General features: G+C 42.7%; 2 protein-coding genes across 7 annotated transcripts in view; both read right to left on the bottom strand.

Annotated features, from left to right (window-relative positions):
* LOC133107945 (metastasis-associated protein MTA1-like) overlaps positions 1 to 8550 on the bottom strand; it is a 61701-nt gene extending 53151 nt beyond the window's left edge. For 4 of the 5 annotated variants that reach the window (XM_061217281.1, XM_061217282.1, XM_061217283.1 and 1 more), the window contains exon 1: positions 6180 to 6440. In XM_061217281.1, the coding sequence (XP_061073265.1) occupies positions 6180 to 6207 (28 nt within the window). In that variant the 5' untranslated portion in view covers positions 6208 to 6440. Of the gene's footprint in view, positions 1 to 6179; positions 6441 to 8514 lie in introns of those variants that run through there. The other variant, XM_061217284.1, reaches the window with a different exon arrangement.
* A 323-nt stretch (positions 8551 to 8873) lies between these two features.
* On the bottom strand, positions 8874 to 22176 carry yif1b (Yip1 interacting factor homolog B (S. cerevisiae)). 2 transcript variants are annotated; one of them, XM_061217062.1, is made up of 8 exons: positions 22046 to 22176; positions 17065 to 17285; positions 16456 to 16560; positions 13362 to 13440; positions 12487 to 12544; positions 11999 to 12154; positions 11769 to 11862; positions 8874 to 11137 (listed from the first exon to the last, which is right to left on the bottom strand). In XM_061217062.1, the coding sequence occupies exons 1-8, from the start codon at positions 22089 to 22091 to the stop codon at positions 10982 to 10984; spliced, it is 915 nt and encodes a 304-aa protein (XP_061073046.1). In that variant the 5' UTR covers positions 22092 to 22176; the 3' UTR covers positions 8874 to 10981. The 2 variants fall into 2 exon arrangements, with proteins under 2 accessions (XP_061073046.1, XP_061073047.1); XM_061217063.1 differs by having other exon boundaries at positions 22055 to 22176.
* Between the last annotated feature and the right edge of the window lie 2744 nt (positions 22177 to 24920).

The following is a 24920-nucleotide window of genomic DNA, read 5'->3' as shown; positions in this document are numbered from 1 at the left end:
TCCAGCAATCCGTACCCTGTTTTAACCCTCCATCTCCCAGAAGATAGTTAAAATCCAAAAAGGCATCTTCTGATTTAGCACCCCTGTACTTTCAGAGGGATAACGCCATTTTTAAAAGACAAGTCGCATATTCACGAAAATCGCAATTAAGTTATGCGCAAATTACTTGTAATTGTATACGTTTTTAATTAAACAAAACAAACCACGAGAAACAGCTGTTTCTGTAAAACATGTATATATGCTATCATGAAATAAAAGCTGCTTGTTCATACTTTTATTTTACATTCATTTTTTGGATTCAAATCTGGGCGGTCAATGGTAGCACTGTAGCCTCACAGTCCAAAGACATGCAGACTAAGCTAAGTGGAGAGTGTATTGCCCATGAGTGTGTGAGTGAATGTTGTGTGCCCTGCGATGGCTTGCCATCCTGTCCCATGCATGCTGGGATACATGATAAGGTACTCATGAGACTTTTTCAATTTTGAAGTGCTTTAGTGTCACCTAGGGTGGTCGTGGCACAAAACCTGAGACACCTGGCCTACATGGGCCCCTCTTCAATGAGAACATTTCAAAAATTTTAATAGGCTGGATTTAAAGCTGGAGTAGGCGATCTTTGGGTGCGAGCAGAATCTGGGCAGAAGAAGAAAGATTTTGAATGTATGCAACGGTGAAGAAACCCATCCCCTTCTCTCCAGTCAGCCTCTCAGGGACGTGCCACAATTGGACAGGTAAGCGCACCTCCTGGCTGAGAGGTTAATGAGAGTCAACGTCTATTTGAATGGAACAGGGTCAAACACAATATCCACTGGGCAGACAAACTCGTAGTGTTAGGCAAGAATCAAAGTAAACAAAAAATCACACATGCAGCACCAACAAAGGAGTCACAGTCAAAATACAGAGAAAATCCAAAAAGTGAGTCTCTTTCAGTGAATGACAAACTGCACCTTTTCAACCCAACTAAACAGAGACTGAAACAACCAATCAGATGATGAACCAGAAGATTAGAGACAAACATACAGCAGAGATACAAATGTAAACACAAAACTTACAACAGAGGCAGTAACATTACACACAATCTGGCTTCTACTGTCTCAAAGGACATCAGAGTCTCTTTTTGTTAAGCCCACACATACTCACTGCATGAAGAGCAATTTGCCATATAGTCCATGATGTCACCTCTCAGAAGAGCATTTCCTTTGCCTGTCTGTAACAAGCCTCACCTTCAACATGGCTCACATGTATCCAAGTGAGGTATCGTTGCCTTATAATAACACAACACCTTTTGTATAGCACTTCATTCTGCACCTTGATCTAATGTCAAAAAGACCAGTAACCCCACACCAGCAGTGATGCATCCTCCTTACACTCCAACAGCACTACTGCCCTCAAGCTGTGTAATCTCTTGTCATGTCATTTACATAGCATTTATATAGCTTATCCAAAGCACTGGGTCAAGTCAATGCATCCCATTCACCCATTCACACACCAACAGCAATTGGCTGCCATGTAAGGCACCAACTAGCTCGTCAGGAGCAATTTGAGGTTAGGCGTCTTGCTCAGGGACACTTCGACACACCCAGAGCGGGACTGAATGAGCAACCCTCAGACTGCAGCAGGCCCACTCATCTCAGGCAGCCGGGACAGATCACATACTCCATAACGCAGTGAACTGCTTTCACATCGCTGTGAGTCGGTATCCATAGCACAACTGTAGTCTTCTCTGGACCTATTTGCAGTCCATCCCGGGACAGTACGTGTCCATGAAGATTAACTGCTATCAGCTGGAGCCGCAGCTTCCATACACTGTGACAAAGCTTCGACTGCCTGCAGTGTTCTATCAAAATGGAAAATCTGTTGTCATGATTGTGCTGGCACTGAGGATATCATATGCTGTGGGCCTGCCAGTAACTTGCGCTGCTTATGCTGGTACAGTTCAGGGGCAACACACATTGTGAATGGCAGCGCAAGTTATTTCATTTTCCTCGGAGGGTCAAAGATGTATCAATCGGTCTCCACAGAGCTTGGTTCAGGAATATTGGGGCTAAAAAGATCCTGTTTTTCAAGATGACCACCACCAGTCAGGTCCAGTTCAAATGTGATCTCCCCTGGGACATTATACAGGTCGGTGAACACATTGTCATATGTGTGAATTAGCCAGCCCCTCTTCACGGGTCCACTCTATCCACTATCGTGGAACTTCATGAGACCAAAGCTGCTCATATGTGGAGCCAGAGTGCAGTGGGTGCTAATCCGTCTCCACAACTTCAAAAACAAGCGTGTGCTTGCGACCCCTTACCACGCAGTCTATCTTCCAGGTTCACAACATCGCTTGTAGCCGCTGCATCCTGGGGGCACGGTTGTCTCTTGTTGGGCAGTCGCAAGTGTGAAAACCACTTGAGCCCAGGCAACTGCTTTGCGCTAATGCTCCCCTCCGTCTGGGTGCACGTCTCCTTGTTCCGCTTCCTCTCGTGCATGCTGTGGGTTTCCACATCACTTGGCCTTGAATGGAATGACTACTCTCCTCTGGGTGCCAACTCCAAGACTCTCAAGTTTCTCATTACATTTCATTACATGAATGGCTCTTATCCAGAGTGACGTACAGTCGATTAGACTAAGCAGGAGACAATCCTCCCCTGGAGCAATGCAGGGTTAAGGGCCTTGCTCAAGGGCCCAATGGCTGTGCGGATCTTATTGTGGCTACACCGGGATTAGAACCCCCAACCTTGCGTGTCCCAGTCATGTACATTAACCACTACGCTGCAGGCCAATCAGGCCCATCAACCTTTGGGTCATCCATTGCCTTGACATGCACATCAGTATGCTCAGTCAGGGAGCACACAAGCAGCATCCAGAGTCAGCATCAGGGCACATTTTTTGAAGCAGTTGGCATTGGCTGCTTTCTTCAGCAATGCTCAGTCTATCAGGGAAGAGTTTATCCCGAAACATGGCATCACATGTGGCAGCTTCCTCTCTCAGCTGAGGGAGAATTCTGTAAATAGGCTTATCTGTCTCCTGTGTCCTGGCTTAAAATGTTCCTCCAAACATCCTCCTTTTGCTCCTCATTCAGTGAGTATAAATGTGTCATCAGCACTCACCACTCAGGAGAAGATTCACCAATTTCATAGTAATGTATTTTAATTTAATTTGTGTGATTTAATGTTCTAGCTAGCTAGCTCTTTCAAACATAACAGTTTGTTCAACGACCGGTGAGATGCACTACTCTAATAATACAATTCAGAATTCCGTATTATGATATTATTTTACACTGGCAGAGCCTAACGCTACCTAGAATCACAAAGATTTAAAAAAAGCTGTGCTTTTACTTCATACTTAGAAATGTATGATTTTCCCCTGATGGACTTTGATAGCTGAATAAAAATGGCCATAATGTAAAATAGCACCTCAGCATACAATACACTGAGTACTTTATTAGGTATTTATTCAACCTATTTTTTAGACTTATTAAGTCTTCTGCTGTTGTAGTCTATCCACTTAAAAGGTTTGATGTGTTGTGTGTTCAGAGATGCTCTTCTGCATACCACTGTTGTAATGTGTGGTTATTTGCTTTACTGTCGCCTTCCTGTCAGCTTAGACCAATCTGGCCCTTCTCCTCTGACCTCTCTCATTGACAAGACATTTCTACTGCTGCTCACTGGATGTTTTTTTGTTTTTCACACCATGCTCTGCAAACTCTAGAAACTGTTCTACGTGAAAATTCCAGGAGATCAGCAGTTTCTGAGATACTCAAACCACCCTATCTGGCACCAACAATCATTCCACAGTCAAAGTCATTTTTTTCCCCATTCTGACATTTGGTCAGAAAAACGACCACATCTGTATGCTTTTATGCAATTAGTTGCTGCCACATGAATGGCTGATTAAATATATGCATTAACAAGCAGGTGTACAGCTCTACCTAATAAAGTGCTCAGTGAGTGTGGGAGGAAGAGTCTTCTATTACAGAGCTCCTATCTTATGGAGTAATCTCCCCAGGCAAATGCAAGCTTCAGACACACTCTCTGTCTTTAAACGTAGGCTCAAAACTCTCTTTTGTCAATCTTAAAGCATAGCTAAATGATGTGGATGGTAGGTGCAATAATGCTTATTTAGAAATCCGGTGGCACTGTGGGGTTCATCCCAACCTTAGTCACCGGGTGTCACACGTGGGGAACAGGCGTTCTGTGTATGAGGTGCTCTGTGCATGGGGCACATTAGTTAGAACTTCAAAGTGAATTTAGTTGGAGCTTTGGTATCAAATCAACATCTAATTATGTCTACTGGTAACTTCTACAGTGCCTAAACCTTCTTTGTTTCCTTTTCCTGGGCCATCTGCCCCTCCTCCCCTGAGCTCATGGACCACTCTGTGGTCCTGGACCGCGGCTGTCCTGCTCCTCCCCTGGTTCATCCCCATGCTTCCACAAAAATATGCTGGCAACACAACAAAGGACTTCATTAGGGAGAAAAAGTGGAAGGTTTTAGACTGGCCAAGTCAATCACCAGACCTTAACCCAGTTGAGCATGCATTTCACCTCCTGAAGAGGAGATTAAAGGGGAAAAAACCCAAAGCCTGGAAAATCATCAAAAAAGAAGAATGCAACAGGCCTGGAGCTAGAGATGCATTCCCCCAGAACAGCATACATCACATCCATCCATGTAGACTTTTCCAGCTAGTTTAGTACCTCGACTGTTACCAACTCAACTCAGGCATCTCCCCCAATAGCCAGGTTCCTCTCAAGAGTTTTTCCCGTGAAGGAGTTTTTCTTTCCACTGTTTGAGAGTTTTTCTCCCCAGGGGGGAGTTTTGTACCTCTCGCTATCTGGGGGCTTAGGGCTGGTGTTTCCATCCTGTTTCTCTGTAAAGCCTCTTTGTGACAGCCCTATACAAAAGCGCAGTACAAACAAAATTTAATTGAACTGAATTAAAATGAAAAACGCTGATATATAACAATTAATTTAATGATGAATGCTAGATTAATGACTGACATTTGAGGGCTCTGCACGGTGGTTGAAATAAACCTCCTTTTTCAAATTTGATTCTCATGAAAAATCAAAAATCATTCAGAACATGCTTAACCATGAATCCTTCATGTTCCTTATGCAAAAATAAAGAATGTAAGGGGTTGGGCATAATAAACTACTACTATTACTACTGCTGCTGCTGCTGCTGCTGCTGCTACTACTACTACTACTACTACTCTCACTCTTTCTCATTCACTCACTCACACACACACACACACACACACACACTGCTTGGTACAGTAGCCTAATATTGAAAATATTTTAACAATGCCCATGCATGTTTTTTCATTTATTTTTTTATATCGTGCATGTTTTTTGCAGTTTGACAAAATGCAAAGTCATCATTGCGAAATGCATACTTCAGTTTAAATATCACAAACACTCAGTACGTCGAAGCTTCGTGTCTTCTGCTCGGCATTACCTCGTATGCTACGACAGCAACTGACAGCGCTCCTGTCTAGCCGTCGCCATTAGAAGCACAGCACCAAGACTACCAGAGTGATGCCCTCGTTTCACCCTGATCTTTTGTTATAAACGGTGGCACAATCGTTATATAACCGACCAGACGACGGCTTTACACATTGTCAGATCAGTCAGTGACATCCGTTTTGTGGTTATATACAATACCGTTATCCTACTATACCTTGATGTCGAAATCGTAATGAAAACATGCCCATTTGGGACAAATGTTATTAAAATAATGCAGCGTCTACAAAAGAGACATTAACATCTGACTAAAACACTGGAAAGTAATAACTAGGTGGTTGAAATAAGGCGTTTGCTTAGCCATGTGTCACTTGCTTGTTCTTATAAATAAAAAAAACAAACATTTCTAATCGCTTAACTGGGAAGGTGCATGTAGCATCTGTAGTTAGCTAATACAATACACATTCGCTCAACCGCAAGCTTGATACATTGTAATTCCTCACTGTGTGGTTCCGTCAAAATAATAGGAAGGGGGGAAACTAACATATACACAACTGTCGAACAGTACAGTTGAGGCTACCGTTTTAAAAACATGAGCAAAACGATGCTTCCTCGCTGAAAAAGTTGGGTAAGGCAAAAATATCTATTCAAAAAAACTGCCAGCAGACCCGCTAGATTCACCCCTCCCCCTTTCCAAACCCCCGTGCAGTTTTGGAAGCATCCAAACTTACCCACCTCCAACCCTGTACATGTTTGCTGCCATCTTCCACACTTAAATATATGTATAAAAATGTTATTTCTTTTATTTTTACAAAAAGTCCGAACTTGAGAGCCTCTGAACTTATTTCCTTTTCCTTTTGTAGTATCCAGTGCTACTATCGTTCTTCACCTGCTACAATATGCTACCCCGTACGTTGCATTAAACACCGAACTTGATTTTTTTTTTTTACATGTTATTTATTTATTTATTTATTTTTTGCGTGTGTCTCTGTGTCCCACTGTCTTTCCCTACTCTCCCCCTTCTGTCTCTGACGTCGGACCCATAATCTTCGACAATCTTGAATGCTTTAACCCCTTCCAAGGTATGAATCACAATCAGTCCTCAATAATTTCCAAAATGTTAATCGACCGACAAAAATGCAGTATAATTAGGGTCACTTTAAATGCCATTCATCTATTTTCGTTTTAGCCAATCTAGTGTTGCATATGCTGTAGGCAATAGTGCACTGACTTCCATTTTTTTATTTGAAACAAATATTTATAAAGAACACCAAATATCTTCTTTAATTTCAGTGTGAAAATGTTTTACTTTGGTTAGGACACAATCAAATCCGAAGGTCGACCGCTGCTTTTCAATATTCGCAAAGCAACATATATTTCCATAGTTCCTGTTCAACATCAGTCGACGAGAGCATCGTGTGACTGGACTCTAGGTAACTGCATAGAATAACCTACGTCGAAATTTCCCGTTTGATCCAGGCGCTTTAAATAACGGTCTAGAATCATTATATTATTTTTATAACAAGTTTCACGCTTCTGGACGACTTTTGGCTTAGTTCACTGGAACCGAAAATATGCTCTTGATGTTGAATTATTTTCATGACCAAAATTTGTGCTCATGGGGTTAATTCGAGTCCCGCAGTTCACGGTGACGTCTTACCTAGGTGAGGTCTGTGCTGCACACAACACAAATTGCTTACTGTCATTTATGGGAATACATTAGAATGACTTATAAATCCATTTCTACGGAACCGACTCGAAATTCGGTCTCATAGTTAAAATATTGAATCTCAATCAAAATATTGATTCTGCAAGCGTAGTCTTTAATAGCATTAAATGCATTGGTGGTGGCAAGTGATTACGACAAAAAAAAGACGGCGTGGATGAATATGACTATGGTCAACAAAAAAAAAAGTTGTTAAATGGCCCTTTTCTTCATTGCAAGTGATGAGGCTGTGATCCGTCCGCGTCTATATGGAAATAAAGTAGTACCCACTGGCTCGGAGTCAATACTCATCCGGGTATCAATGTAGAGAAGCGGCCGAGTAGCGCTGATCCATTGAAATCTGCATGGTTTCTATTAGAGGGCGGGGCTACAGACCATCAGCAAAAGCCACCCACCCAACCGCCCACCCCACACACAGTGTGCGCGCGCACACACACACACACACACACACACACACACACAGCAAGCACTGGCATACCATCAGTGCATCAGTTCACTGAAACCTCCCAGGGATTCTTGGCTGAAACACTTGTGACTTCGCCAGGGAGAAATATGCTTATGAAATTGCCTTCCAGGTTGAGCAGGTCAGCTGACTGTGAAATCCAAGCCTCCAGTTGAGCAATTTGCAGGATTCTTAAGAGGTATCGACACTTTTGGATTTCACTTTGCATCCATATTGTGTCTTAAAGAAATCAATTTGCATCCTGGTATGAAATCCTTCACAATGTGCGGTCACGAGCAGCAAATCTAATGTTGTCAACAGCACATATTTTAGCGTAAAAGCTTGTTTTGAGTTCCAGCAACAAACAGAAATGTGTCCAGGAAATGATATTTTTGCTGACTTATTTTTGCAGTTATCAGATAATGGCATTGAGCCAAATCATTGGTGTTGCCAGAAGACTAGGAGTTTTCATCCCCATCATAATAGTACCCCCACCCTCTTCTGCCACCCCCCAATACTGCCTTTTAAAATCATACATCACATTGACTTCCATACATTTTAAATCTTTTTACATTTTACCCCAATATTTTCTCGCTCCACCATCTGGGGCAAAAATTCCTTTGTATGACCCTGCAAACAACCCTGCAAATCGCCAAGAATTTCAAACACGCTCATTTGGAAAACAGTCATTTGGAGACAAAGTTCTCAATTTTAAATGAGTTAAAAGCATCAACCAGACAGGCTTATAACACTGTGGGTATTGCTGCACACAAAACCTTTACATGACTTATAGACATGTATAGACGCATATAAACGGTTAAAAACTACACGTTTCCTTCATAGAATAAAATAAATATACAATGCAGCATCACAGCATCTGTAACTCTTGCATTTTGACTTACCTTAAAAATGATTACTTCTTTGAGACTAGATTTGACTTTGTGATTTGTTAAACACATTCATTACAGGAACCTTCTAAATACTCACAAGTGTTTCTAAAGCTGTATGTAAATGCTGCGTTTAGGTTCTAAAGAGCAACATAGTCTAAATGTTGTCGCCCCCTGGCGGTCAGTATACACACTACTGAATACTTTTCTCAGACCAGAAAATAATTGTGCTGTAAACAGCACATCCTAGTGTCAAAATACGTTAGTGCATGCTCCCCTAACGTCAGGAAGTAACTGGCATTAAATCCCGAATTAAACTTCTTCTCATTTCAAAATCAGTGCAAAAGGTGACAAAAAGTATTTCTATATACGGCTTAACAAACATCATCGGTCTTCTTTATTGTGAGGCAGATTCTACGTATAAATATCATGTACAAAACATCACAATGATTTTCACCATATGCACAGTTCATGTACACCAGTCACAGATCTGGACTCGCAGAAGCACAAATTCAGCATTGTATTTTTAAAATGTTGTGTGTCGAAGCTGCTCTTTTGATGTGAAAATGCGTTTTTATTTTCATGAAAATCATTTATTTTGGGAGCACCTTTCTGGGTACTGCTGAGTTTAGCTTCCTTAAGCAGATACATTTGAGGGGTACCCTTAGCAGTGCCCTCAGCTTAGAGCAAGTTATGCAGGTTACAATTTTGACATTAGCTAGTAGCTGAATATTTCCTAAATTAGTACTGCCTTAGTGACTTGCCTGAGGTTAAGAGAACACGGACAGTTTACCTACATAATGCATTATGGTTGCAAGTCCAGTCTCTTACCCACAATGCCACATTACTTACTGGTCCTGTGAGCAACAGACAAAGCTTATCTTAAAATGGCCTACTTTGAACGTCTGTTGAGAGATGACGTAATACATGGCCAATTGCATGCAGCTGAAACATTTTCACCAAATATCTCCGTGTTGAGAAACGAAACAAGTCTAATCAGCTACTTCCTTGATTGAATTAGAGAACTACACTTTGCTAAAACTCAGCTGAAGTGTAGAAAATACAACACTACTCTAAGTGTGAAGCACAGTCTGTAACTGAAACACCTGCTGTCTATCACAGCAACACCACAGCTCTCCAGGTCACCAATTCTTTGCAAATTGGTCAGGGAGGAAATGTAAACTGACAAATTAAGTTGGTATCAGAGTGCAAATGGCTCACGCACATTTTCCATGGAAGGCATTGAATTTTGACTGTTGATTTTTATCGTTCTGAATGAGAGGTTTGGATAAAGAAGTAATGGCGCTCCACCAAAGGTACAGTTCTCAGTGCTGTCATGTTGTCATGCTGAGCTGTGATTGGATCTCAAAATGGAGGAACCAAGAGAATACAGCGGTGGGTTGGTTGCAGAGCTATAGGTCAGGCCAGCTTAGCAGAAACTCAGTAGGCAATAGCTGGACTGGACTAGACTAACCTGTCAGTTGCCGTGTGCCGTGTGATTTTTCACTACTGAAACCAAGCCATCATGCAAGCTCAAACTGAGGCCGGTCTGGAGCGGTCCGTCCTCGAGCATTTCGGAAATTCAAGAATATGAACAATGACCCATAACCCAAACCAAATCAGACCACATAAAAAAAGAAAAGAAAATTCAGACAGAATTGGGTCCCCTTTGCAGGTAGTGTGAGTGTTTGTTTTGTTCCAGGACAAACATCCAAAAATTTGTTGGAGCTTTTCTATGCAGGTCTTGGAACTGAGTGTATATATTACTCAAGTTACAATAAAGTGTCATGTCCTCCTTAAATGTTAAAGCAAGGCAAGGCTGAAAAGCAAGGCCCTGCTAAAATGTACATTTCTAATAACTAAAACCAGCGTCAGGGCAAAATTAACTGGCCCGACAAGTACAACTTCACATTCAGTTCACTGACAAACTTTCAAGGAAATGACAGACGGACAGGTTGTTTTGTATGCAAATTACCAAACGTCGATTAAAAAGCAATTTCAGTGGTGTCTAGTCTTGTGATCGATGCCAAGGTGGCTGTGCGCTCTCCCTTCTTTTGCAAATCTTTCAAACCGTTGTAACCCTCCACCCAGACAGCACTCTGGGTTACCGACCACACGTCAAATACATGAAAAAAAAAAAAAAGTTACCAAAAAGGGAAAAAGAAAAAAATATATATATATAAATTGCACTGGACATTATCCTACACATGGAAAAAGCGGCATCAACTTTATCATCATTTACCATTTACATTAAAAAACAAAGAACAACAATACAAAAAAACAAACAGTTGAAATATTGTTAATTTGTGCTGCGAAACTCTGCTAAAAATGCTGCATCTACGATGTTGTTTTTTTAAATTCGCTTTGCATGCTAGCGTCTTGTTTCTTGGAGTCTTGAGGAGGGGGGAAGAGTTTTTTGTGTGGGGAGGAGGTAGTGCCGTGTCCGTGTGCCTGTCCCCCGTGTTCTTGCCGCCATTTTGTTCTATCTGACCAGGTGAAAGGTCAGCCAGTACATGAAGATGGGCTGAGCTGCTGCGATGGCCATGGTGAGATACATGCGGAGTTGGTTCTTGGCCCCCCGGACCAGGACGCCCTCCGCCGCGGCTTCTGACAGGATCTTCAGCCTCAACGTCCGGATCTGTGGGGCGACGGCACGGTTAGGCTGGCAGCGAGAGCCTGGTTTCGCCAAAGTGCAGACCTGAAGTCTTCGACTTCGATTTGTAAATAAAGCTCAACCCAATTTTGAGGAGGCTGCTGGACGGCTGTGATGGTTCTTAAAGGCCCACATGCATATGTTTCGGTTTCTGAGCTTTTCATATCACCCAGGAGCTTTCCATTTGTGTTCCACGCTCATTCAAGTAAAACAATCGCAATTTTGGTAGAAATATGCAGATTTTAGGGTCTAAAGGGTATTTCTTTTAGTTATTTGCAAAATAAATAAGAATACAAAAAGTAACGTATGATGTATGTTTTTGCATAGTTATCGGACGACGTTGCTAAATGTTAACACAGACAGCTGACCACAGGAGGCAGAGGCAGAGCGAGAATTGGGCTCTGGACGCATTTTGTGGGCATTTTAGATACTAAAACCAGGAACAGAATACCGTGTGGGCCTTTAATCAACCACATAAACTGCAAAACACACGTTAGCTTTTCCCCAAAAACAAAGAAACAGTAGGCACCTTTTATGAGAACCTGAGGGCATCCAAAAGCACGGGGCCAGTACCGGTACCGGTACCGGTCTAGCTGCAGGCGTTCGGCAGACTTACCATGAACACGAAGATGGACGCACAGCACCAGAGCAGCATTAAGTAATACCCGGTCCTGCCGAACAGAAGCCCGGCCACAACGCCCACGATCATTCTGTGGAGCGACAAAAACATTAAACCTTTTATGGCCCATTTCAGACACAGCCACTATGGTCGCTATGAGGAGGGGTCATCGGACACGGCGACAGATAGCTAGCTATCAGGGGCCCCCGGGGCCCCTCTAAACTTACCCCACATACTTGTACCCCGCAAAGGCGATGAGATCGATGGTGGTGAGGTCCGTGTTGACGGTTACTAAGTAGAGGCTGAGCAAGGTGGCCAGCACCTCCATAATGAGCCACACCAAGGCTGAGCTGGCCTGCATGCCCAAGATCTCTGGGCTGAACCTGCCGACACCAGGGAGGAAGAGTGTGACGTGAAGAGTGAGTTGTGGCAAGCTCCTCTACACACTGCGATGAAGCTGTGATGAAGTTTAAAGAGTACCATTACACTAAGTTCCTTCAGAAAAGTTCCATCAGAAAAACTACCCGTTTCATTACAATTACATTCCTTTTCAAAACATATTCAGCTATGTATGAGTTTATTTAATAAATATAAATATGGCAAAACAAATCGGTGTAAAAGTCACACTGAAGACGAAGAAGTGAAATTAGAAAGTTAACTGAAGTAAAATAATGCCTGTAATTTTTGCAGTATAGCAATGGTATCGTACAGCTACCTGTTCTGAGTTCCCAGAGCTAAACCTGCCACCAGGATGTAAGTGATAAACGCCATCGCTGTAAATAAGAAAAAAGAAAGGGGGGGGACAAGATTTAGGAGGCTTGAAAAATCCAAGCAGTAACTGGTTAAGACTCAATGCAGTCACATTTTACAAAGCTTTCCTCTACTATGACCAGTGACCCCCGCTGGTCAACTGGTTGTCCACAGTCTGCTCACATACATGATTGTGTTTCCTGCCACTCCTGTCTGTGCAAGCTGAAGTTTGTGGACTGACATCACACATTTCCGACAGGAGCATGGCTCAAGGAACAATGTTGAAATTAATTTCTCTTGCTGCTGATTGAAGGGAAACCACAAATACCAGCATACACAGCAGCCCTCCAGGACTGGTGTTTGACACCCCTGCTTTAGAGCATGTCCAAATCCACTTTTGTGAGTTCAATGGCAGATAATTAAAAGTGCAAAGCAAGGTACGAGGTTCAAATGAGTGGAACTTAGTCGCTTAATAAAAAATATGTGCCGTGAGCATAACATGCAGTAACCAATCACTGTCATCTCACATTCGCTTTAAAGCCACGTGCGTTTGCCCCTCGACGGATTGCTAACATAACGGTGGATTTCACGGCAACAATGCGCCCGACCACACCGCATCTTAAAACTCCGAGACGGACACAAGTTAATTTGCTATAACAGCTGGATGGGAAAATGACAACCGCCTCGGTCTGAAGATAGCAAAGATGCTTACGTTTGGGTTCCGGCCGATTAGCAGCGAGTGTAAGGCAGCGCTCCAGAACTGAGGAGGGACGTTTACGGCCAGGAGCGCAGCTGATTTGGCATTCCAAATTGGGAGAAAATACATATACAAGCTCTTACCAGGAATGTAGAGGTCTGGGGCGTTGATGTCAAATCGGGGGGCCACTGGGGTGTCCTGCTGATAGCTCACCTCCCAGTTCTGCAGGGAAATGACCGATAGACGTTTTTTAGGGAACCGAGCTACTAAGCACAACAACTGCAAACCGCAACTGTGGCTCCATTTTCACATAAAACACTGACAAACACTTATTCGAGTAGCCGTTCAATTTCAATTTGTTTCTTATTCTGTTGCGTTATGAGCAGAATTGCTTAAACCTGAACAGAAAATGAATTATAAGTTAATATACACGGAGAAATAATACTCCCTTTCATTGGACATGATGTAGAGCGAGGTACCAACATATGTGCTTGCTGTGGTCTCATGATTGATAACCATGTAAATATCTGAGTGTGATCATGCGACTTACTTGCCATAGAAACACAGGAGAATTTGTACCATGGTTGTTCAGTATGAGGAGAATTTCACATAAACTGAATTTAGCATTATAGCCATGTCCATTTTTTTGTAATGTGGGTTACCAATATTAAATGTCTTGCCAAAATGATAAAGTAAATGTTTGGGTTACTTTTCTGTGGCCTAGTATCTCTCATTCCTACACACCACTAAAGTGAAAATCTGGGCTACTAGGAAACTAAATACCAGCATCAAAATGAAGTCAACGTCCCATTAAATGTCACGTAAGTTACCTTGGAATAGCTCATAACATTAATTTATCTGCAAATTAGAGTATCAGGCAAATTATTTATTTTTTGACATTTTATTTGCTTATGTTTCAACAGTCTCAGCACAAGGAAATAATAGAGCATAGCTTTACTTCCATGGACTCTAAAAAGCTATGGAACTCTATGAAGGTCATAACAAATATGAAGACGAACAAGAAGCACATCATCACTACTGATGACTTGCAAAAAGCTAATGAACTGAATTAATTTTATCTTAGGTTTGAAACTCAGGACTTTTCTTTGGAGTGTAATAATGTCCTGGAGACCATTTCCACTTCTGACCAGAGTCTTGGGGTGTTAGTTGACCCCTTTAAGATCCAGTCATTATTTAAACGATTATGCATAAAGAAATCCTCAGGCCCAGATGGCATCTCTGCCTTTCTTCTGAAAAACTGTGCAGAAGAACTCACTCCAGCATAGTGTCCCATTTTCCAGAGGTCAGTGGACTCACATATTGTCCCTGCACTCTGGAAGAGATCTATAATTGTTCCAGTCCCAAAGAAACCTTGCCCAACTGAAAATAATGACTATAGACCTGTGGCTTTAACTAGTATTGTTATGAAATGCTTTGAAAGGTATATGGTATCTGTGTTGAAGGAGGAGGTGAAAGATCAACTAGACCCATTCCAGTTTGCCTATCGGCAGGGGCGGGGCACAGACGATGCCATTAACAGCATCACCCACTTCGTTATTAAACACTTAGAAGACCCCAAGTCATATTCACGTTTACTATTTGTTGACTTCAGCTCCGCCTTTAAGACGATGCAGACACATCTACTGGTCACGAAACTGAAACATATGAGTGTTAACCCCTTTGTAATTAAATGGTATTTTTCTTTCTTAACCAATCGAATTCAGCAAGTCAGAGTCAACAACACCCTTTCGGGAGCTAGATCGATGAGTACAGGTGCCCCTCAGGGCTGTGTCAGTTCACCGGTTCTTTTCACATTATACACAAATGACTGCAGGAACAGCTGCCCCAGTAATCTCATTTTTAAATTCTCAGACGATACTGCTATCCTCAGCCTGCTGCACAAGGACACACGTCCCACAGCTTACTTTGATGAGATAGAGAAGTTTGTGCATTGGTGTGACACTAATCACCTCATCCTTAATGTGAGGAAGACTCAGGAGATGATCTTAGACCCCAAGCTAGTGGGGGAGCATAGTTCTGTAGTGATTCATGATGAACCAATTACTCAGGTCTGCTCATACAAGTATCTGGGTGTTCATTTAGACAACACATTCAGCTGGAATACACATTTGGAGAGTCTGTGCGCACGTCTCCAGCAGAGACTCTACTTTCTTCGTAGACTTAGAGTACATGGCGTAGACAACAGGATTATGTTTATTTTTTATCAAGCTGTGCTAGAGAGCATGGTCAGGTATGGGATGTCAGCATTGGTATGGCAACCTGACAGTAAAATTAAAATCTAAGCTGATGCGTCTAGTACAGACTGCCATGAAGGTCATGGGGAGGAAGGAACAGCAGTCCCTCCAGTCCATCTATGAACAGACTGTCTCTAGTCAGACACAGAGAATACTGTCTGACCCATCCCATGTCCTCCATAGTGAATATGAGCTCTTGCCCTCAGGCAGACGGTATAAGGTACCTAGATGGAAGCTTAACCGGTTTAGATATTCGTTTGTGCCTACTTCCATCAGAATTTTAAATACTGTATAGTTTGTTAGATAGTGTCATGTGTGTTTGTTAGATAGTGTCATGTGTATTCAAGAGATGGTGCAATATATGGGATGGTGCAATATAAGGGTTAGTGCAATACAGTATATGGGATGGATGGTGCAATATAAGGGATGGTGCAATATATGGGATGGTGCAATATAAGGGATGGTGCAATATATGGGATGGTGACGTGAATATGCAAGACTGTTGTTTGTGATTGTATGTGTTCTTTTTGTAATGTGTTGTCTGTTATCTTCTTTGTAGAGCCATTGATAAGCTGTGTGTAGCCATGAGTCCAAGACAAATTTCCCTAAGGGGCTTTAATAAAGTGTATCGTATCGTATCGTATCGTAGTCTCCATCCATAGAGCACACACACACACAAATAAGTTCCCAGAAACAAAACCACAAAATGAACAGAATCCTGAAAATACTCAACCCTTAAACCTCCACTGGTTATAACAGTTACTCCATCAACATGGAGGGGACATAATGCAATAATGCAATCCGGTAACCCACTGAAGATGGAAGATATGATTTCAGCGGTGGATATAATTCCAGTGCATCGACCTACTTCCATTCTCAGAGAGCTCTCGGGAAATAAAGCCTGGAACCCTTAGTGGCTAAAAGGTAGGAGTAGTGGATTTCACCCAAAAAAACATAGAGGCCTGTCGGGAAGTGGCATCACCTGGTGCATGTAAGGGAAGACGAGGAGGCCCAGTTTTTTCCCCACGTAAACCGTATCCACCGCAAAGTAGTACTTGAGCTTGGAGATGGGGATGAAGCGGTCAAGCTGTGGAGATGAAGGAGAATCACCTTTGTTATTCTGTTGATGAAACGAGTACACACGTCTCCCAAGATGCAGTGCGCCAAATCACGCATGTCAAAATTCCCACAAATTCTGACAAATTCTGACAACTCTGACACCACAGACTAATGCAAGTGTTATATAATCGTGCCACACTTTTTAACTGCATATGAAACTAATATAAATGGAGACACCCAATCATTATTTCCGGGCCGGGAGGTGAGTCAGAGGAGCAAGTGGTTGTACCAGAGCACTGCTCTACTATGGACATTGAGCAGTACAATAATTGTTGGACAGATTACGATTTTTCATTCTTTCTGGTGCTGGATAGTCTATGGGCCTATGCAGGTAAGTATAAAAATAAATTATATTCCTTCCTGTCTGGCCATGTTTATGATGGAGAACAATGTTACCGTTCTACTGGTTTCAATGCGTTTACTGAGGGCACGGAGGGCAGGAACGTCCTCGAAAGGTTCAACCACAACTTACGTTCTTGTCAACCATTTCTTTCCCTTGGCTGGCCAGACTGCTCCCGTACGCCAGGGCGAGGTTGGACATGGGGTCGGAGAGCAGGGTCTGGGCGGGGTACCCCAACCCTGCGTCATCCTGGCCCCTGTAGGCTGCGGGCCGCGTGCCGGCGCTGGTGTCCTCAAACAGCGGGGTGGGGTCCCCGGCCTCCGCCACCGGGTTCCTCATCCTGACTTTGGGCTCTGTGGACGGGGGACACAAGGGCTCAGCACTGGGCCTCTCAGAGGCAGGGAACGGCAGACGGTGTGTAATACGGGCTTCAGATGAGGAGCCAAACAGCCTGTTAAATAGCGCTGCACCATATGAGGAAAATATGTCATACGCGATAACGTTGTCGGGTATAGCAATGACAACATGATATGTATATTACATTAGTGGAATTTGGCAGACGCTCTTATCCAGAGCGACGTACAGTTGATTAGACCAAGCAGGAGACAATCCTCCCCTGGATTAAGGGCCTTGCTCAAAGGCCCAACGGCTGTGTGGATCTTACTGTGGCTACACCGGGGATCAAACCGCCAACCTTATGGGTCCCAGTCATTAACTTAACCACTACGCTACAGGCTGACTTGTGACAAATTAACAAATATTGAAGTGTGCACATTGCTAACATAGACCCCAGACAATGAATAGCTTATGCCCGCTGAATAAAAATAAATAAATGAAATGCATTCTGTCCATCATGCTTTTTGAACAAATTGCACACGAACAGCCAAACAACTTAACAGAACATCAGTTTAAATAAACACTATTCATCACAGCTGAAGCAGACTTCTGCGATGCGTTTCTCGCATGCACATATCACGATGATGATAAATATACACAGTATCATGCAGCCCTATAGTTAAAGGACAACACACACATATTTTTGTGTTTTTGTGATTTTCATATCATCCTGGAGCTTTCGATTAGTGTTCCATACCGATCCAAGTAAAACAATCGCAATTTTGGTAGAAGTATGCACATATTTAGGCCTAACTGCTATTATTCCGAGCTGTTCGTAAAACAACTTCCCATGTGAAACGAGGTATGTTTTTGCATAATTACCAGATGACTTTGCTAAACATCAACACAGAGAGCTGTCCACAGGAGAACCTATGTCTCTGCTCTTTGCAAATGTTTTGTGAGCCTTTCAGAAAGGGGAAGAGAACGCTGATGCGTAGAGGCCTTTAAAGAAATCAAGCTGAATGAGGCTGAGGCAATCGAAGCTGAAAGAGTAACTGTGAAGACAAATATAAAATAAAAGACAAAGAGCAAGTGTTGGGAGGCATTTCAAAAACCCTTCAGAGTACATACACAACCAACTGCGCTCTCGGGCCATCCACAAACCCAACATAAAAATTTATTTTCCATGTATTTCTGTTGACCAGCAGAACAATGAGAACATTTAGCCATTCTTAGCCAGCTAGCACAAAGTGTGCATTAAGCCATCAAAGTGCTGCCATTGCCTCATGATCAAACCCATTACATTTCTTCAATTAAGCGCAGTCTGGAGTGAGTGAGTGAGAGTGAGTGAGTGAGTGAGTGAGTGAGTGAGTGAGTGAGTGAGTGAGTGAGTGAGTGAGTGAGTGAGTGAGTGAGTGAGTGAGTGAGTGAGTGAGTTGCTGATTGCATGAGTACTTGTATCATATTTCATATTTCATATTTCCAGGCTTTTAAGTAGCCTTTTAGAAGTTGATAAAACAGGGCATGAAAGGTAAATATTTAGTCATGAGATGAATATTAAAAGTGAAAGATTTCCTTTTGTAGTTTTTCATAAATTATTTATCTTTCGTAGTCCTTTTTATAAAATGTAAGATGACTTTCATCGCTGGCCTAAATTATTTCTGGTTCTTTGCCCTTGTTGTCTGAAGGCTCTTTGGGAGATGGTCTTACCGCCGCAGAATGCAGGAAATGACTTCTAAGTTGCAAAAGCTCCATTGTCCTCCTCTATAACCTCCAAAACCAACCCCATTTAATCTGAAAATAGCTAGTTGCTCTATTTATAGCTGACCTAAACCTGACAACAGCATAAAGGCTCAGAATAAGAGACTTTTACATACACATTTAATTTTCCTGGTTTCCAACCATTTCTGGAATCTGTTTAAATCTTATAGGATTACTTAGGTGGATTCCAAACTGTTAGCTAAACTTCCCAGTTTGGTATGTGCAAATTTAACTACTGTTCTTTCAGTGTGCAAATTTAACTACTGTTCTTTCAGTGTCCCTGTCAGTTTGTTTATTTACACATGACAAATGAGAGAGCAGTGGTCCCAACTCCAATTCTGGCCTGCGGGAGATTCAGGAACTAACGTGCCGGTCTATTCCAGTTCGAAGTGGGCCAGTGCTCTCTGTCTCTGTCTCTGTCTCTGTCTCTGTCTCTGTCTCTGTCTCTGTCTCTGTCTCTGTCTCTGTCTCTGTCTCTGTCTCTGTCTCATAATGGTCTGGTCAGGAGTCAAATACACAGTAGCTGCGGTCACAGCAATCAGCACACTCAGTGCAGGCAGGAAGGCAAGCAGGCAGGCAGGGAATCACTTGGGTTCTGAAGGGACATAAGAGCAGCCTTTGCCAATCTGGATCAATTCTTGTTTTGTTTTAAATTAGATTGGCTCAGTAGGAGTCATCAAGTGAGCCACAGATCTCCCAATAGGATTTCAGTATTTTAAAAAGCCGGTGGAAAATATAACATCATTATATTATTATCGCATGCCTGCATCACTAGGTATGTGTGCAAGCATATAGATGCATATTATTGCTTAAAGGGCAATTTATTTATATGTCACTATTGGTATTACAGTACATAATTGTGTACCGAAAAAATCACACGGATATGCTCAAAGGACAATGAGGGCACTGGTACAATGGTTATTAGTTTTGTAAATATTAGCCTATAGGCAATTTTTGAATTTTACCTTGGTGGCAGATGGTGGCAATCAGGTTTGCCATCTGAGAGAAAAAAAGTAAAATATTTCAGTCCCAAGAGTGCCACATGGAACTCAAGCGTACTCTAGCTTCCGGAAAATCCCAAGAGTGGCATATGGCACTCTCAACCTTATATTTTCAACCACTCAAAAAGACTGCTATACTATTGCTTTCAGCACATATTAAAACCCTACTAAATTCTCAACTTCCTCAACTTTCCCAACCAAAGCCAAAACCCTATGGAATTAGGGTGGAGCCACTTCATATTTGGCTTCGGACCGAAAGGGTTAACCAAATGAACAAAAGCATGAATAAATGAATTACTGTTGATCCCAGTTGAATGCAAGTTCTTGTCATCATTATAACTGGATATTAATTGGTTAAACTATTTCTCGGTCGATCTTTGGAAAAATATAATCCACAAATTGCAATCAAATTAGCAGTGGCACCACCTCATCCGTGCAATTACCTGTCTATTCTAGCTTTAGCCATTTGTCTACACTACACCTAATATGGCATATTAGGTACATTGCCTCTGGGTACCTTACTGCCAGACATATCCTCACCCTTTCACAGCAACCACAGCTACTACTGAAAGCACACCCAAAGCTAGCTGTGTAGTCCTCAAACTGTGAACATTTACCGGATAAAAGCCACTCAAATGGCCCAGGGAACAGGTACATGAGATTGTTTAGTGTAAACAACCCACCACATCTGCAATACCAGAACATGAAAATTCTTCATCATAACACCAAAACTGCAGACAAAAAACAGTCAGCACATAACCGTCACTTTCAGTTCCTCTGACAGTCACCACAATGGTTATAACAGCATCGCGATTCTTCACACACATATACTTGAGGGTACAATGTTTAGGCTAATTAGGAACAAGGCCACTCATTGTGGCCGCTCAGGTGAGCTTTGAGGAGTCTGGTCTAAGGGGTGATACTGACATCTTAAATAATCGTGTATCATTGCAACTCAACCTTTAATAACTCTGCTTAGTTCCTCTCGTTTTTCATGTAAGTCACATGATCATGTAGAAATACTCAGGGTGTATCCTCACTCAGCGGGAATTCTATTCAGATTCTAAATCAGTGCAGGCCGAGGAGGGTGGTCTCTGGGATATACTAAAAATAGTTATCCATTGGGACACCTCAATCGTCTTAGGTTGACATTGCTGGCTCCGATATTCCAATAATAGACACATGGTAGTTTCTGACTTAACAGTAATACTCAATAGCTATAGTTACTGACATCTAGATTACTTCATACCTCATAATTGACCTTTGCATATCGACTGGACCTCTATGTATAGCTAGGTTTCCAATGGGTCGGCAGTAACAGCACAACCTAATGCAGATCACGCTATTATAAGCAGTTAACAAGTATTTTCATTCACATAATTCAGTGGGGATAAATCAGCGTGGCATATTACTAGCTACATCTTGAATCGCCAGTTACAGTACACTATTTCATACATGTCAAAAGACCGTTAGATAATTTGCTAACCTACAAAAGTTGCAAATATGTTGCTGCTATAGCTAACGTTTATTAGCTGTTAAGCGAGCAACGTATTGTATGTCCGTGCAAAGGACTGCTATAGCTGGTTATGTTAGTCGGTAGCCACCTAGCACCCGGCTAGCTTTCTTATCTAGCTTGTTCGTTAACTTGTGTTAGCTGAAATCCGTGCGATATGATAACGTTTCATGAAATGTGTCACCAAGTTAGACTAACTTAGATACATCCTGCCTGTCAAGACTTGAACGAAACGGTAGCCAGAGATTTTATTAAGCTAGGTGACCTCGTAAAATACTGGGGCATAGCTAGCTAAACAAATATTGTAACGTAGCTACTTTCGCTAGCTAGCTAGGTCGACTGTCATTTATAACGACAGCTAGCTGTAGCCGGCTACAAAACGTTTAGCTCATTGATGAGCTATCAAGCTAGCTAACATAGCAAACGTTACCAAACGAGTCATTTACTACACAATATTATTATTTTAATCACTGAAATAATTAATCTGTACAATGTGACGTACGTAACTTACGCTGTCTGAACCCAGTTGGAGTCTCTGAATAATCCATTGTAGCCAACTGGAAATAACCCCAATGAAATATCAATACGTACACGTTAACTTCGTACAAAGACAGGAAGCCATTCAAATCGACATCGCCCTGCCTCTTTAAAACAAAAATAGCACTTTTCGTGTAATTCTTACGTATAGCCAATGAGAATGCATTAGAATGTCACCAATGGACGTTAACGTTGAAATTATTAGCCAATTGAAATAGAGTGTGCATGAGAGAGGACGATGCAGAGCGAGAGGTGTACCTCCCGGTCTGAAACGCCTGCACTACTGGTACTTTGACGGGCGCTCACAGAATGAATGGAAGTCAATGGGTTTCTCCAGTTTTTTCTAAACGCGTAATTTCTAGAAAGACGAAGAAAAAAGTATTTATTGTTCTCCCGCATTATGTATGCCTAGGTTGTCAGGACACCGTATAATTGAATACAACCCATGATGGTTTTGACAATCCAACGAAAATCAACTTTTAATCAGACGGCCAGATGCGAGCCACTCTGAGCATAACGTGATATAAATGCATAGCGGCCAACTCTCACGCTTTCGGCGTGAGGCACACCCATTTGCATGTGCGTGTGAAAACAGGCAAATGCGTGTCTCACGCCGAAAGCGTGAGAGTTGGCCGCTATGTATAGTGCTAGAAGCTAAAATAGATTGGGTAACCTGTTGCTTTAGCCAGCTCGGTAGTTATAGCTAGCGTTACATTTGATGACTATTCGTTATAGTTATCGAGTAATTTAACGTGTGCTAATAACAACTACTTGTCGCTACCGTTACTGGCCAGAGTGGCCAACGAAAAGCACTACTGTGACTTTCTGCACACTTCCAGTTGAGCGGACAAAAGAACAGAAAAAATGGGAAAGACGTCAGTTCGCCATCTTTTTTTCACGTAAACTCTTTGTTTGTTCTCCGTGTTAAACATTGGATTACAGTTCAAAGGTCGGGCAACCATGAAACAGTAGTGTTATCTAGGGGGGGCTAGCAAAGATTTTACATGTTTCTGAATTAGTGTATGTGAGATGCAACTGACAACTGTTTCAGTACAAGGTGAGTAGAGTAAAGGAGAGTGGACTGAGAGATAATGGGACACTGCCACATCATTAACTATCAGAGCATTTGCAATGTCTAAGGTAGTCTGTTACAATGAGGGGAAAAACAACATAATGGTAGTTTTTCTCCATAGGAATGTGGTTTATGATTATGGTTGCTTATTGACTATCCCAGACACTAAACCACTTTGACTGATGTGAGTTGGACCAATAATCATAGGGAAAACGACAAATAACTGCACAAATTCCGTGTCTTTGGAAGACTGTGTGAGCTCAAGATGTTCTGAACACCTAGTCACAATATGCACAGCACCTGAAGCCCAACTACCAATGTTTTGCAATCTGTTATGCAAGCAAATCTCTTGGCCTATTACATATTTATTTGGTTAATTATTCATTAAAAACTAATACTGTCTATGTAAAATGATGTGTGTGAAGAATTTTACATTACATGTTATTTGGCGGTGGCACGGATAGCACTGCCGCCTCACAGCAAGGAGGTCCTGGGTTCAAATCCCCGTCGGCCGGGGCCTCTCTGTGTGGAGTTCTCCCCGTGTCTGCGTGGGTTTCCTCCCACAGTCCAAAGACATGCAGGTTAGGCTGATTGGAGAGTCTAAATTGCCTGTAGGTATGAGTGTGTGAGTGAATGGTGTGTGTGCCCTGCGATGGACCACCTGTCCAGGGTGTATTCCTGCCTTTCGCCCAATGTATGCTGGGATAGGCTCCAGCCCCCCTGCGACCCTGTTCAGAATAAGCGGGTTAGGATAATGAATGAATCCATTCATGTTATTTGGCTGACACTTTTATCCAGAGAAACTTACGGTTGATTAGACTAAGCAGGGGACAATCCCTGCAGGTTCCTTCTGTATAACATCAGGAGGATTCAACCATACCTGACAACATACTCCACACAGCTACTCGTCCAAGCTATGCTAATCTCTCGTCTAGATTACTGCAACTTGTTACGTCTGCGTAACTTGCGAAAGTCTGCCAGCCTACACCATCCAGCCACTACAGCTCATCCAGAATGCTGCGGCTCAACTAATCTTCAACCAAAGTTGAAGTCACGCCCTTGCTGAAGTCACTCCACTGGCTCCCAGTTGCTTCTAGGATCAGATTGAAAGTTCTGCCTCTGGCCTATGCTGCAGCCAACAAGTCGGCCCATCCCGACCTACAGGACATCGTTCAGCCCTACACACCAGCTTGACCACTCTGCTGCCACAAGCCGGCTTGCTCATTCTGCCAGCTGTGTGAACGGCTCTTTCCTGCCAGCTGTGTGAACGGCTCTGTCCTGCCAGCTGTGTGAACGGCTCTTTCCTGCCAGCTGTGTGAACGGCTCTTTCCTGCCAGCTGCGTGAACAGCTCTTGCTCATCCTGCCAGCTGCGTGAACAGCTCTTGCTCATCCTGCCAGCTGTGTGAACGGCTCTTTCCTGCCAGCTGTGTGAATGGCTCTTTCCTGCCAGCTGTGTGAACGGCTCTTTCCTGCCAGCTGTGTGAACGGCTCTTTCCTGCCAGCTGTGTGAACGGCTCTGTCCTGCCAGCTGCGTGAACAGCTCTTGCTCATCCTGCCAGCTGTGTGAACGGCTCTTGCTTGTCTCGACTGCGGAGCTTCTCCACCCTAGCTCCCGAGTACTGGAACTACCTCCCCATCCACATAAGAACTGCTCACTCGCTGCCCATTTTCCACCGCAGTCTGAAGACTCATCTCCTCTGCAGGAGTCCCCTAATCGCATGTTTTTTCACCTGTCTATTTTAGCCCCTTGTATCTTATACCTTAATC

The sequence above is a fragment of the Conger conger genome, chromosome 13, assembly GCF_963514075.1.
Source record: "Conger conger chromosome 13, fConCon1.1, whole genome shotgun sequence".
Classification (NCBI taxonomy): Eukaryota; Metazoa; Chordata; class Actinopteri; order Anguilliformes; family Congridae; genus Conger; species Conger conger.
This window is presented reverse-complemented; position numbering and strand designations above follow the sequence as displayed.